The following is a 14,604-nucleotide window of genomic DNA, read 5'->3' as shown; positions in this document are numbered from 1 at the left end:
AAAAAAAAAAAAAAAAAAACAATGTCCCAGACACTCATGGTTTGGTACTGAACTTTTCATGGGGGCCTGCTAAAACTAGGGTTGAGACACTGCCCAGCATTCCGCTCCTTGCAGGTACAAGTGGCAGTAGCGGCTTTAATGCTGTGGGTCCCTTATCCCTCCTGCCAGGACAGTCTCTCTCTCCTGGCATGAGGCAGTACACAACAATTCACTCCAGTGACTGCAGATTTTTTAAGGCCAGAGATGTTTTGTCGAAAAAAAAATATCTCACATGGAAGCTGGAACACTGAAAGCCTGGACTTTCCTGGGAGCTCCTTACTATAGCATAGTTGCTATAAAGGCTAAGTATTCCTTATGTGGCAAGGACATGGAACTTAGAATATGAACTTGAACTCAAATTTAAAAACGGTTCTTGATACTGACAATGAACTTCAAAATACACAACATACTATCTAAAGAATGACTTGGAATAACCAATTTAATGCCTGAATGTGATGGCTATTAATAGTGACTTATTTAGCCTTTAATTCAATAGCTACTTATTATCCTCTCTTTGAAGTATAAATAAGGCCTTATGCTGAGAAGTAGGTACATGACAGTAGCTCAAACAGACATGGTCCTTTTTTTTTTTTTTGGTTTTTCTCTGGTACCAGGAACCGAACTCATGACCTTGCGCTTGCCAGGCAGGCACTTTGCTGCTGAGCTAAATCCCCAGCCCCTGGTCCTTCTTTTTAAGAAACCTGAGATTCAGCAGATGTCATCAACCTGGGATAAATGCTAAGGAAGAAAGTTAAAGCTCAAATGGAAAATTCAAAGTTTAATTTCTCTTCTAAGTAAAGACCCCTTCATTAATTTCCACTGCACTGCTAACAAAAACTACTTCTGCACTTTTCCTCTTCTTTCTTTGGAAAAATAAAACAGGTCCCAGTTTGAAATATGATATTGAAAAGATTGATCTAAAAAAATTTAAAACTTAGGTTTAAGCCTATTAACCATATTTAAGATATTACAGAAGGATTACTATTTTGTTTGGTATTTTCTATTTTTTTCACTTTGAAGTATAGAAAGTACAACACTGAAATCAAATTTTAAAGACTGATACCACACATATTTCCAAAACAGTGTGAATACTAGGTGAGCTGTCCACAGAACTTCTAGGGGTTTAGAATGTTAGGGGAAATCAGCTTATACGGACTTCCTTTTCCTACACTACAACTTTGAGAAGCAAGTCAAGGAGCATAAAGAACCACATATCTGAGCACCTGCTATGTTTAAGGTGTTACTCCGCAATAATATAGGCATTCATACTACAATTCCTTACAGCACACACTTCAGTAAGTTGTGTGTCTTTCATTTTATAAAGCTGACTTGTCGGTGTCATGGTGCACACCTGTAATCCCAGTACTCAGGAGCCTGAGGCAGGAGGATTGTTGGGAGTTCGAGGGCAGCCTGGGCTACAAAGTGAATTCAAGACCAGCTTGAACTGGCATAATGAGACCCTGTCTCAGAAAGACAAAAAAAAAAAAAAAAAAAAAAAACTGACTCAATCTCACAGAATATGAAAAAGTGAATTTAAAATCAGCCAAAAAGCTAAATGTAAGTCCTAAAACTTTAGAACATCTAAAAGATAACACACAGGAAAATCTTTGTGATCTTAAGCCAGGTAAAGATTTCTTAATTTTGCTGGGGATTTAGCTCAGCGGAAAAGCGCCTGCCTGGCAAGTGCAAGGTCGTGAGTTCGGTTCCCAGTACCGGAGAAAAACCAAAAAAAAAAAAAAAAAAAAAAAGATTTCTTAATTTTATGACATCAAAAAGCATGATAGATAAAGAAAAAGATGATAAATTGCACTTCATTCAGATATATAACTTTTGCTTTCCATATACCACTAAGAAGGTGAAAAGACAAGATAAAAACGGAGAAAATATTTGTAAATTATACATTTGATAAAAGATTCATGTACAAACTAAAAAAATCTGGTAAGTCAATACAAGACAAATCAATACAATTACAAATATTTTACCAATTCAAATAGAGTTCTCAACAAAGATACACAAATGGCTAATGAGTGCTTGAAAAGATGCTCAAAATCAGTAGTCCTTCGGGAAATACAGATTTAAATCACACTAAGAAACCACTGCACAGCCTATAGAATGGTTATCATCCACAAGACTAAAGACATGAGTAGGTACTGGCAAAGATGTACAAAAACCACAACCTCAGATGTTGCTGGTGGGAATGCAAAATGGTATTACCCCTTTGGAAAACAGTTTGGTAGTTGCCTTTGAAGTTAAAAATATACACTAACATATACTCAGTAGTTTCCTTCCTATGTATTTACTCAAGAGAAATAAAAACACATCAACTCAAAGACTTGAAAACAAATGTTCAAAGTAGCACTATTTTTTTAGTAATAGTCTAAACTGGAAACAAAATGTTTATCAACTGATAAATGGATAAACAAAATGTTATAGCCACACAACAGAACATTATATTCAGACTACAAGAAAAAGTTGAAGGCAACAGACAAAGCGACATATATAGAATACAGAAACAACTCTTACGAGTCAGTAACCCAGCACTTAATTTCTCCTCCTCAACATCACTTCCTTAAACAGTTTGGTCCACCACAATGTTTAAGTGCAGCAAAGTCCACTGAACTTAGTGATCAACCTTCACTGGAGTTTTCTTCTGTAAAATCTTGTAGATCAGCTTCTGGTAAAGCTGGGGGACCTGTCGATGTGGAATGGCATCACCTAAACGCTCTACGATGGGTGTGACTTCCTAAAGCTGAGGCGGCCTCACTGACAAGAAGTACCTCTCGATTAGGCTGGTGTCCGCCACTGCCACGTCTGCATGGCCACCTTTGAAACTCTAGGGTACTTCAAAATCTAGGAGCAAATACGGATCAAAAATGCCTTTCAAGATCCCATGGCATGAATGTTTCTAGGAACTTTTTAAGTCTTTCAAATTCACTTGGGTATTTTATTTTATCCAGAGCACCTACACCATTCCTATACCTATTCCTATGCAGCCTGACTGCCCACGATGGCTAACACAGACCTCAACACAGAGCTCAGAAAGGAGGATACTGGACATTCCCCCAAACAGCGTGGATTTGGTTCAGGGCGGCTGTTACCTTTGAGTTTAAGCACTGCGCTGAGAAGAGAGGATGCAGTCCTGGAATTAATAGCATTGCCCTCAAGTTCAAGGGAGTTATTTTGACTCTGTTAAACTTAAGATGAGATGTTATACTTTTAGTCCTCTTGGAAAGAAAAGGATAGGGAAAAAGTGCCAGGAACCCGTCCCCTGGGAGTAAGTTCCATAAACCAGTCACTTGAAGATAATTACCAAAGGAGAGATAAAAGCAACCCTCTCAAGTGAGGGAGGTATACATTTGAAGAAAAACATAACTGACAGTGTCACTTCACGACAACTAGGCTAATCTCCTGCATGGGACATCAGGGCAGTGACACCCTTTTCTTCAGAGACGCAACAGCGCTAAATAGAAATTGTCAAAGTGACAGCTACAAAATTATGGTTGGTGAGATTTTAACTCAAATAAGGGACTCACTGTCCACTAGTATATACCAAGCATTAACACAAAGAACTACCCGAGAGAGGCGGGTGTGGTGGCACACGCTAGAACCCCAGCGCTCTGGGATGCTGAGGGAGGATGATCACAGATTTGAGTCCGGCCTGGGCAACACGGAGTTACATAAAAAGAAAAGACTGCCAGGGCCTGGAAAATACTTAACAAAGAAATCTCGAGACAGTTTATGAAATCCGTGACATGGATCAGGGCCTGAGGGATTTAAACTACTAAACGGTACCATATAGAGGATGATCACAGATTTGAGTCCGGCCTGGGCAACACAGAGTTACATAAAAAGAAAAGACTGCCAGGGCCTGGAAAATACTTAACAAAGAAATCTCGAGACAGTTTATGAAATCCGTGACATGGATCAGGGCCCGAGGGAAGGGCACAGGGAAAACTGAGGATTTAAACTGGCCTTACTGGGCGCCTCTACCCAGCAACTGTGGGTTCAGCTCTGCAAAGGTGCAATCATATTCAGCTTCTAAATGGCCTAGGAGCTCTCTAGTGCTTATTAGTAAAATCCTGCCCCAAATGGTAACATTGTTTTTGCCTTGGCTGGGCAGTCTATCAACCTAAAGTTATGTTTATAATGGTGCAGTATCGTGTTTTGTTAATAACTGTACTACTTTGCGTGCTGCTTTTGAAGATACTTAGGAGAATTTAAACTACTAAACTGGGTACCATATAAAAGTAAGTAATATTAAGTACTTAGAAAAATGTACATATTAACTTTATAAGATGTCCTAGGACAGTGATGGCGAATCTTTTAAAGACTGAGTGCCGAACTACAATCCAAAACCCACTTATTTATGGCAAAGTGCTAACATTACGATTAAACCTGAATACTGAGACTTTCAACTCTACACTAACATCTTTTGTCTTAAAAGATAAAACACAGTAATGTGTGCCATAGGTTCGTCACCACTGCCCTAAAAGATTACCTAAATGTAAGACGGTAATGATTTGCTCTGTAAAATTTATGCATTATATGACCAATAACCAAGGGGGGAAAAAGGTTTTTCTTTTTTTATGCAAAATTACTTTTTCAAATAAAATTTGTCAGCTGAATTTTTATAAAGCTTAAAAATAAAACAAATTTAATAATTAAAATCAAAGTAATAACAGATCCTTTTACAGACTTTGGTCTTCCAATAAAAGTAAAAATCCAATGAGATTAAGTGAAGCCTTTTATCTCGTGGGCTCCCAGGCCTACACACTCAAAAGAGACGAGTAAGGACACCACCCTGAACAAGGAAATGACAGGTGAGCTACACATTCAGAGCCCCAACCAAGAAAGCATCTAGATCATCTGCTATGGTCTGAGTGTTGAGTGTCCTCTAAACATCCCCATGTAAAGGCTTGGTTCCCAGGGCGCTATGGACCTTCAATAAGTGAGGCCTCATGGGAGGTCCTTAGGTCACTGGAGCAGGCACTGAAAGGGGACTGTGGGACTCCAGTCTCTCTTTCTCTGTGTCTGTCAGTCTGTGTCTGTTTATTTCTCTCCTGCAAGATGGAAACTATTTCTCTCTACCATGATGTTCTACCATCCACCTCCCTTACCAGAGGCCAGACCAATGAGGACACCTGACTCTGGACTTTGAACCTCCAAAGCTGTGCGCTAAGTAACTCTCTTCTGGCTCACACACAGCCTGTGTTATTTCATGACAGTGGCAGAAATAATAATAATATAACCTTTTCTGACATATATTCATAATTCTACAACCAGACTGTCTAGAGGAGCAAAAGAGCTGACAGGTAGAGGGTGGAGGTAAAAATCTGCAGTGAACATAAATATGGCCTAGGATGGGATGTGACTTCCCAAAGCTGAGGCGGTCTTACTGACAAGAGGCCTCTCTTGGTCAGCCTGGTGTCGGCCACTGTAATGGGTCTAACGTGACCACCTGATTTGAAACGTCAGGGTACCTCAAAATCTAGACTGAACAGGTATCCAAATGCCTCCCGGGATCCCACAGCATAGAATATTTCTTGGAAAAATTTTTCATTTCTCAGACCCACTCAGGTATTTTCTGTGCTTCAAGAATACACAGATCACGCTACACCTGTGCCTGCCAGAGGGGTGGGGCCGTGGGGTTCTGAGTACCCACGAGCCCCTCACACTGTGGAGCTGGAGACCGGGTTTTACTCTCCATGCAGACGAAGGTCTACCACACTGGCCAGAGCCACAGAAAGCAGACTTTGGAAAGGTCCCAGGAAGGAGGGACCTAAGAAGCAATGGAATGCAGAGGGGGAGAGTAGGCACTGACTGACCCACAATCCAGACCTAACGCTGCCCCATCTACACTAGTAAGCTGGCCACATCAAAGGTTTCTGATGACTCGGGAAGTGTGAACTTACCTTGGAGCTAGCCTTGATAAGAAAACCTTCCAAAACTACACTTCTAACTCTCAGAAAAATCCAAGCACAAAGGCAGCGAAGTGGACTATGATAACGTCTAAAAGCAGCTAGGGTTGCTTTACAGCAGCTGGACATGGTGCAGACCCCCTTGTAACCTAACAAGGTAAAGGGAGGTCCTGAGGCACAAATTCTAACTCTACATTTTGTTACGACCAGAGAGGGCAGCAGAAAGGAGATGGGGAAGAAAAAGAATGGAAGAGTTTACAGACCCAAGTTAACGTCCCCCTAAATCTGATTTTATACTTACTAGGTGCCAGGCATTTAGCTCATTTAGTCCTTTCCGTAATCCCTGAAGGTGGAAATTATTGTTCTCTTTTAGTAAAGGAAAAAAAACTGAGGCTGGTAAGTATAAGCAAATTACTTCCACTTGAGGGAGAAAATTACCTGTAAGAACCACAGTGTGTACTCACAGCCCTTGAAAACCAAAGGCTATGCTGTCCATTCTCCCAAATACTGAAGAGCACTGTTTTCATTTTCCTTTCACATTTCACCGGAGGCTGAAAAATACAGCCAGTCCTCAAGGAAGTCTCAGTGATGGACTCTTGCTTTCTAATTCCAAAGGGTTCTGCTTCTCTTCTCACTCCTAGCAGTGCACGTCATGGAACGATCTCGTGCCCACTGTGTCTCCCGTGCCTGTCATGGAATAATCTAGTGCCCAGTGCATTTCCTCTGTCCTTGAAATGGGCTTCAGGCGCAGATGAGAGGAAGCAGGCACCACCCCGTACCAACACGGGCCTGCACGCTCCATGACCCCAGGCTTTGGAGTGGCTCAGAGGCGGCTCCACAATCTCTGTGCTTGCTGAGTTCTTTCAGGTGGGCGACTTCTATTCCCATCAAAATAGTGAAAGACAAAAAAATCCATCAGGACTGTGTTGTAATTTCATAGACTGACAGATGGAGGCATGTAGTAATACATCTTTTATTACTTCCTTTGACAGCTACAGATTGCATACGGAGTTTAACTGGGCTGATACACACATTCTGCAGGTGCACTGTTGAGAGAACTGTTTTGGACATTTTCTTCTGGCTATCACAGAAATAAAGTATCTAGGTAGAGAAAGGAATTTCCTGGCAGTCCAAAGAATGCTTCTCCCCATGGCTCCAAATACTCTGCAGTCACACAATCCCAACGTAAGCATTTTAATGACTGCTAAACTGATGCTCAAATATGGAGAGGCCAGCCTGCACTAAAAGGTTTTCATCTATTGAGTTTATGAAATGACCGTAACCATTAACTATATATAAAGAAATTATCTTTTTTTTATTAAAGCATTAAGCTACATAAGGGATTACATTTATGTCACACACAAACGAAGACGTGGGGCCATTAAACTTGGTATCTTTTTTTTTTTCTTCTTCTTTTTGAGACAAGGTATTGCTATGCAGTTCAGGCCGGCCTTGAACTCAGTTATGTAGCCCAGGCTGGCCTCAAACTCGCAACGATCCCCCTGCCTCAGCCTCCCGAGTGCTGGGATTAGAGGCATGCCCCACCACACCAGGCTAAACTTGGTATCTTAAATTTGTTCATAGTTGAAACTTGAAACTGCAAGTACCTGAGACTTGGGGAAACTAGTTCCATAGCCAGTAACACTGCTGCTCCTCTACATTTGATGAAAGACTTTCCTCAGTGACCTTCATACCTCATGACATTCATACCTCACACCTTTGGAGTTTTCAGACAGAAAAAACTCATTTTCTACCTGCAGTTTCCTATGCCATAGTTATATCATCTAATTTAAAAAGTTCTTCCGAGGAATGTGAAAAGTATTTTGTTTCTACCAAATAATTATTCTGCCATGATCTGCAAGATACTGACACAGAAACAGGCCTGATTATATTTTTCTTATGTCCTGGTGAAGTTCCCCATTAGGGCATGGAGCAGGATCCTCATCTCCAAAACGATACACATTTTTTCAGCATTCATGTCACTAATTTATTTACACACGTATCTAGTATGCTATACAAATTCAAGAGTTGAGTCTATTTTCAAAGAGACAGCACCTCTCAAGACATTCTCCGTATCTGTTACATGGATGAATTAAAACATCTTACTTCTTGAGTAATCAATGTCTTACACAGTATAAGGTGTACCAAATCCAGATCCAAGGTACGAGGTCATCACAGCGAGGGACTGCCCCTTGTTTTCACCGAAAATGGCAAATTCTTCCTGGCTCTGATGGACCATGGAGGTTGTGAACCTCCGGATGACCTGCCCCTGCTGGAAGCTCCAAAGGCGCAGAGACTGAAGGCAGAAGAAGTGGCTGCACTGCTCCAGGCCTTCCTGTTCTTACAACCTTGTTCCCAGTGTGCCAAGGTACTCTTCATGCAGATGAGTATCAAAATGGAAGCGGGGTGATACAGCAATTAGGTCCTATGGCTTGAATAATGGCGTGTTATAAACTTATCTATGCTACATCATAGGCTATATAGGAAACTGCTTGTGATATATTTAGTTGTATATATGTCTTATATTTTAAAATTTAACCTCAAACTCCTCCATTTCAAACTGAACTGCAGTTGACACACCACAAAGATAGTTAGTCGTTTGATACAGTAATTTCTGTGGGAAACACAGATCTCAATCGTTGCTCATTTAAAAAGCCTCGCCTTTTAAGCCTGTGACTCTGCATTGTGGGGACTTACATAATAATGAGGGCAAAATGCATCCCTGACGGGGCAGGTCTACAGAGCACTACTGCAAATGGACCCGCACAATGCAGTGCTTCACAGAAAAGGAAAATACACTCCGCCACAGCGTCAGGGCTTCTGGCACCGCAAGCAGTCTTCTTCTGAAGCCCACAGTCCTAGCACTGCGGGGTGACAGACTTAAGATGGGTAATTTTTACCAACCTGCCTGAGACACGTGGTGCTTAGACACTTGGTTGACCCTACTCTGGGTGTTTCTGGGTAAGTTTAATAATTAAACTGATAGACTGAGCAATGCAGATTCCCCTCCTTATTGTGTGCACGCCTCCTTCAACCAGCGGATGGCCTGAGCCTCCCCCAGAGGACACAATTCTTTCTGCCTGACTGCTTTCAGGCTTGGGCGTGAATTTTCTCCTGCCCTCGGCCTGACTGCACGTTACTGGGACTGGGATTTCTCAGCCTCATCACCAGCCTGCCTTTTCCCTAGACTGAATGAGTGGGGATCATGCCTTCTTTCTCCTTATGCTCCCTAGTCTGACGCGCTGACCAGCAGGTACTTCTCAGTGAGTGCCGACTGAGTGCTTGAAGTGGGTAATCCTAGGGAGCGCGACATCACCGAGGGTGACTGTCTATGGGGCGCCAGTAGTGACACTCTACAGGGAACTTCTGCTAGAAGCCTCCTAACAACGTAACTCACTGTCCTGGAATATGAACAGGCCTTGGGGTCTTTAGTTTTTAGTGCGTTTGTGCTCATTTGCTTTAGAAACTGTTCAAATAAGGTCATTTTTTTTTTTTTGTCTTTTCTTCTGGTACCAGGAATCGAACTCACGACCTTGCGCTTGCCAGGCAGGCGCTTTGCCACTGAGCTAAATCCCCAGCCCCAAGGTCATTTTTTTGTTATTTTTTTGTCTTTTTACTGAAAGGTCTTTATTGCCCACCAGCCACCAGTAGGTCCCCAGCCACATGTGAGCTCTGCGGGGTCTCTCCACCCACTCTGAGGCCCCAGGAAATGCAGCCACAGTCCAGCTCTCTCCTTCCAGAGGGACCAGGGAGCCCTCTGGGGCTTTCAGGGGGACAAGCAGCATTCCTGTGGAGGCTGGGCAAGAGGGCCCCTCACGGCCCCCGTGATGGCAGGCGGCCCCTGAAGAGGAGGGCAGAAGGGAGAGGCTCCCTAGATGGGGATGACACCAGTGGCAAAGAGGATAATGAAGAGCAGGATGATAAAAACAATGACACAGATGATGATAATCGTCTTCACATTCTTCCACCAGAACTTTTGCGCCACCTTCTGCGACGTGGTCTTGAAGTGCTCGGAAGTGGCTTCCAGGTCCTCAGTCTTGCTGTGGAGGTGATCCAGGTTTTCGCCTCAGGCCAGGATCCTCTCCACATTCTGGGTCATAATATTCTTGAGTCCCTCCACCTCACTCTGCAGGTTCCGCACTCGGTCATTTCCCCGCCTCCGCTGGCCTCCTCCATGTCCCCGGTGGCTGCGGCCCCTCGGCAGCACACTTGCTGGTCGGTTTCCTCCTGGGGCAGCCGGGCTCTACTTCCTGCTCGCTCCAACCTTCAGCCCGCCTCCCGCGCCCACCACGCACAGCTGCTCGGCTACACCTAGGGCAGGTTCCCCAGGTAGGTGGGCGCCCTCCACCGCCCTCCTGTTTTTGTTTTTTTTTTTTTTTACTAGGGAGTTTGCAGCAGCTGATGGGAAAGGCACGCTGCCTTTATTGCAAATTATTCAGTGTGCTGCACGACCTCATCCTCCACCACTTTCTGATGTGGCCTCTCGTTTCCATACTTGGCAAGTTTCCATACTTGCCACTCTGAACAGCACAGAGAGGTAAGCCTAAAAAAGTAGATGAGGCACAGGAGACTACAGTCCCAGAAATATTTATTAGTCATCTCCTAAGGTTATATTTAAGGTTACACTTGTACATAATGCATAATTATTACTGTCAAATAATCACTTAAGAAACATGTTTCCAAGGACAAAGAAAAGCACAGCATTCACAGACACCCCGGACGAGGCAGAAGTGACAAGTACATTCTATTACAGCTGGGTTTCCCAAACTGAAACAGCTGGAAAGAACGGACAGACAACAGGATCATCACTAGAGTGACTCCTCTGAAGTCCACACTATGGGAATTGATCTGTGAAAAACCTGTGCAAAGTGCAACACTCTGCTAAAAATGAGCCCACAAAAAAGCCAGTCTTCAGTCCTGACAGTATCTCTTCTAAACGAAACCAAGGTGTTCGCTGCGGTAGGCGAGGAAGGAGGAAATGGACACACACACACTGTCCAGACCTAAGCCACAGCTAAGAAACTCTGTAAACATTGCGGACTTTAGCCTGTGTGACTTTTGCTATTCCCATGTGAAAAATCCAAAGATCTAAACACACTGTCAAGTCATGCCATGTTCTCTAGTTCAGCAGAAGATAAAAGAATTCACAGAAGAATTAAAAATTGCTAACACTTTGTAGCAGAAAAGAAGAGGTAGATGTACTTCTGCCATGGTTTGTGCATGGCTCCAGAATTGCTAAGGTGATACTGCAGTGTCAAAAGAGCCTTTCACAGAGGTTACCAGGCCACGAGGATGGCTCTGTTGCTAACGGAACCGAGGCCCTTTTAAGTAGGCTTTTCCCAACACGACAAGCTCACCCTTCTCCTCCCACCCTGCAGGTGCAGCAAGAAGCCTTCACCAGACCAAAGACCTGAGCCTGGATCACAGAACACCCAACTTCCGGAACTGTGAGAAATAAATTTCTGTTCTTTAAACATCACACAGAAAATTAGTCTAAGTTCACATGGATACTATTTAGTATGACGAAAGCCATGAGTATGGAGGGATATAAACTGCTCAAACAGGCAAGGAGACACTGCTGGAGATTCAGCTGCTTTGGTCTTGACACAGATTAGCCTGGCAGCAGGCAGCCAAGGAGACCCACTCACCACAATGTCCTCAGGAAACGTGTCTCTGCTGAAGGAGCCGTCATCAAACATGACCTCATAGAAGGTCTGCGACGTCACAGCCATCACCCGGCAGCTGTAGTAGCGGGTGTTCCGATGCTTTGTGATGACTGTCTGGCCCACGGAGATGGCCTTCTCACAAGCCTTGGACTTCTAAGAGGCAAAGCAAGTTGGAAGAGGAGTGGGAGAAGACAGAAAATAAAAGAAATATTTACTTAGAAAACAGTAATTGATTTGGACAAAATTTTTTTTAAGCATTTTACATTCAGGATTGGAGAATAATTTCAAATTTAGAAATTGCAAGAACACAAAGTATACAAGGCCAGAAGTGGTGGCATACACCTGTAATCCTAGCACTTGGGAGGCTGAGGTAAGAGGACTGCAGCGAGTTCAAGGGCAGCCTGGGCTACACAGAGAGTTCAAAGCCGGCCTAAACTTCATAGCAAGACCCTGTCTCAAAACAAACAAATGAACTCAAAGAATACAAATAGCAAGAACACTGACATATTATTTGATCGTTTACCCAGATTCATCTGTTACTGTTTCTTACTATCATTTTACCATCTGCTTTATTGTTTATGCATTCTTTGTACTAACTGTGTGTCTTTACAGAGAGGAGGGGAAAAGAGTGCGTGTGTGGCGGGGGGGGGGGTTGTCTCTACTGAACTATTTGCAAGCTACGCATATCATGATATATCATCTAAATTTACTTTCTAAGAACAAAACTATTCTGACATCACCATTATTCCAGTTCAACTATCAATTTAAGGAAAAGGAACACTGATAATACTTTCACCAGGCATTCATACTCTAGTTGTTAACTGACCCAACAATGACTCTTACGGTATTTTCTTTACCATCAAACTTCTAAGTATAGGCTCTAGTTTAGAGCCAAGTATTACAGTCAGTTGTTACATCTCCTTAGATGACTCCTTTAATATGGAACATTTCCATAGTCCTTCCTTGGGTTTTATAGTAGGGATACTTTGGAAAGATATAATTCTTCCTTTTTCTGCTTTTCAATGGAGGATTTGTTTGATGTCTGATGTAGTCTTAGGTTATACTTTCTTGGCCAGAATTCCACATGGGTGATATGTGTCTTAGGATATTTCATCTGCAGATACAGGATGTACGCATGCCTCTCAATGGTGATGTCAATTTTGATCTTGATCAAGTATAGTCCAATTTCCTCACCTAATTACTATTTTTCTCTAACACTAATAAGCAATTTGTAGGACACTTTATTACCATGCAAATATCTTATTCCTCATATATCCCTGTTTAGACTCATAATCCACTGATGAGCCTCACATACTCTTTACTATGACGGTGTGCATGGAATGTTCTGCTCCAGCACAGCCTCCAGATTTATTCGTCGGTATTTGATACCCGGGGATCTCTCATATCTCTCTAAATCCATCTCCCCAGCATCCATGTGCCCATCCATTCATTATCAGTAACACCTGACTAATTTTTTCTCCCAAATTGTTTACCATTCCTACTGTGTTTTATTATTTTGGTGCTCAAAATGGGACAACAGCTCTTGCAGCAGATTTCTATGTCCTCTCTTTTTAAGGCAGTTTTTTGCTATCTGCCCGATTGAGGATCATCTCATCCCAGCCCTTAAGTTAGCCATTCTGAGAGCATGGTTAGTTTCATTTTTTTTATTATTTATTTTTCATTAGTATAAGAATGGTGACAGGTCAAGTTTTGTGTGGTCACAGGTATAGAAAGCGCTAAAAAAATTTATCACAATAGTACAGGTAGAAGATGAGGACCTGTAACCAGGGACTCAGATCAAGGATGCTTATGATTTGGGGAAAGAGGCACCCCTCCCCTAATAAACACATTCCTAAGGGTCTCTTACGGGTAGGGTAAACAGGTATCTAGTTTCCCATGTAACTAACAAAAGGTCATTTTTCTGCTTGAAATCATTCGCAAGTGATTGCTAGATTGGGAAATTTTTCTGTGCCTCCAGGTATAGTTAGGTGTGTGAACATTTTGATAAAGCACATAAGTGATAACCCTACAGTGATTTAAATACATTATGCTTAGAGTAGAAATCTTTATTGTAACAGCTAAGCAGGAGCACGTTACCTATGCTGAAATAATGAGCCAGTTCGCTACTTCATTTCCCTGCCCATCCACTTAAATATACTAGCCTTTCAAAATAAGAGAACAACTTAGATGAAATAATTAATACGAGCCAGAGGCATAGCCTCCAAAACTAGGCCCATGACAGCAACTTAAGATTGTATAGGTTTCAAGTAATTCTAGGAGGTAACTTACACAAAGTGTGGCTTCTCACAGTGGCCCTCAGTGACCTGTATTAGGCCAATCACGATTTTATCTTAGTAGAACATTTTTGCAGATGCTGTCCCTTTCTTTCAAAATTACAATTACTGGTGCTTTACTCCCACCGCCACAGTTCCCAGCTGAAACTCATGGAGAAAGCCAGGTATTTCCCATCTACTTCCTGGGGGCAGAGCGGGCGACCCAGGACCTTGCCGCCATTACAGCCCTCCATGCACCTGCAGCAGACAGGAGTTCCTCACTCTGAAGCCCCAGAGACTGCTCTCACCAGGGTTCACGTGTGAGCCCTCCCTGCATGCGCCCTGTGCCCAGTAAGCACTCGAGTGCTGTAAGAGCTGCTGGTCCTGTGGTTCAAGCCCATGCTTTACTTGTGCCCGGATCCCGTGGGGGGTCACAGGCACAGACAGTCTGTGATTGCTATTCCTCCGGGCCACATTTGGTTCCAGTATGTGTCCTGAACTGACTGGAGACACAGAATCAGGTGGTTCACAATCTGTCACCCTGCAGTTTGTGTCTGGGTTTTGCCTGTACCCTGAACTGCCTGGGGACATAGGTCCACTGGACCGGGATTGTCACACCAGTGCAACCTGAGTCTGGGCTGTGCACGTGCCCTGAACTGCACGGGGATGCTGGATCAGACGGTCTGCCATCAGCTGACACCAATGCCC

General features: G+C 43.1%; 1 protein-coding gene and 1 pseudogene across 1 annotated transcript in view; both read right to left on the bottom strand.

Moving 5' to 3' along the window:
- Kdm4c (lysine (K)-specific demethylase 4C) overlaps nucleotides 1-14,604 on the bottom strand; it is a 354,066-nt gene that overhangs the window by 26,512 nt on the left and 312,950 nt on the right. Inside the window, exon 19 of the mRNA XM_005388674.2 lies at nucleotides 11,606-11,776. Within this exon, the coding sequence (XP_005388731.1) occupies nucleotides 11,606-11,776 (171 nt within the window). The remainder of the gene's footprint in view (nucleotides 1-11,605; nucleotides 11,777-14,604) is intronic.
- Nucleotides 9,508-11,570, bottom strand: LOC102007462 (annotated as a pseudogene).

The sequence above is a fragment of the Chinchilla lanigera genome, unplaced genomic scaffold (genome assembly GCF_000276665.1).
Source record: "Chinchilla lanigera isolate Chin_1 unplaced genomic scaffold, ChiLan1.0 scaffold00033, whole genome shotgun sequence".
Taxonomy (NCBI): Eukaryota; Metazoa; Chordata; class Mammalia; order Rodentia; family Chinchillidae; genus Chinchilla; species Chinchilla lanigera.
The sequence above is the reverse complement of the archived record's forward strand: the minus strand, read 5'-3'. Positions and strand labels throughout refer to the sequence as shown.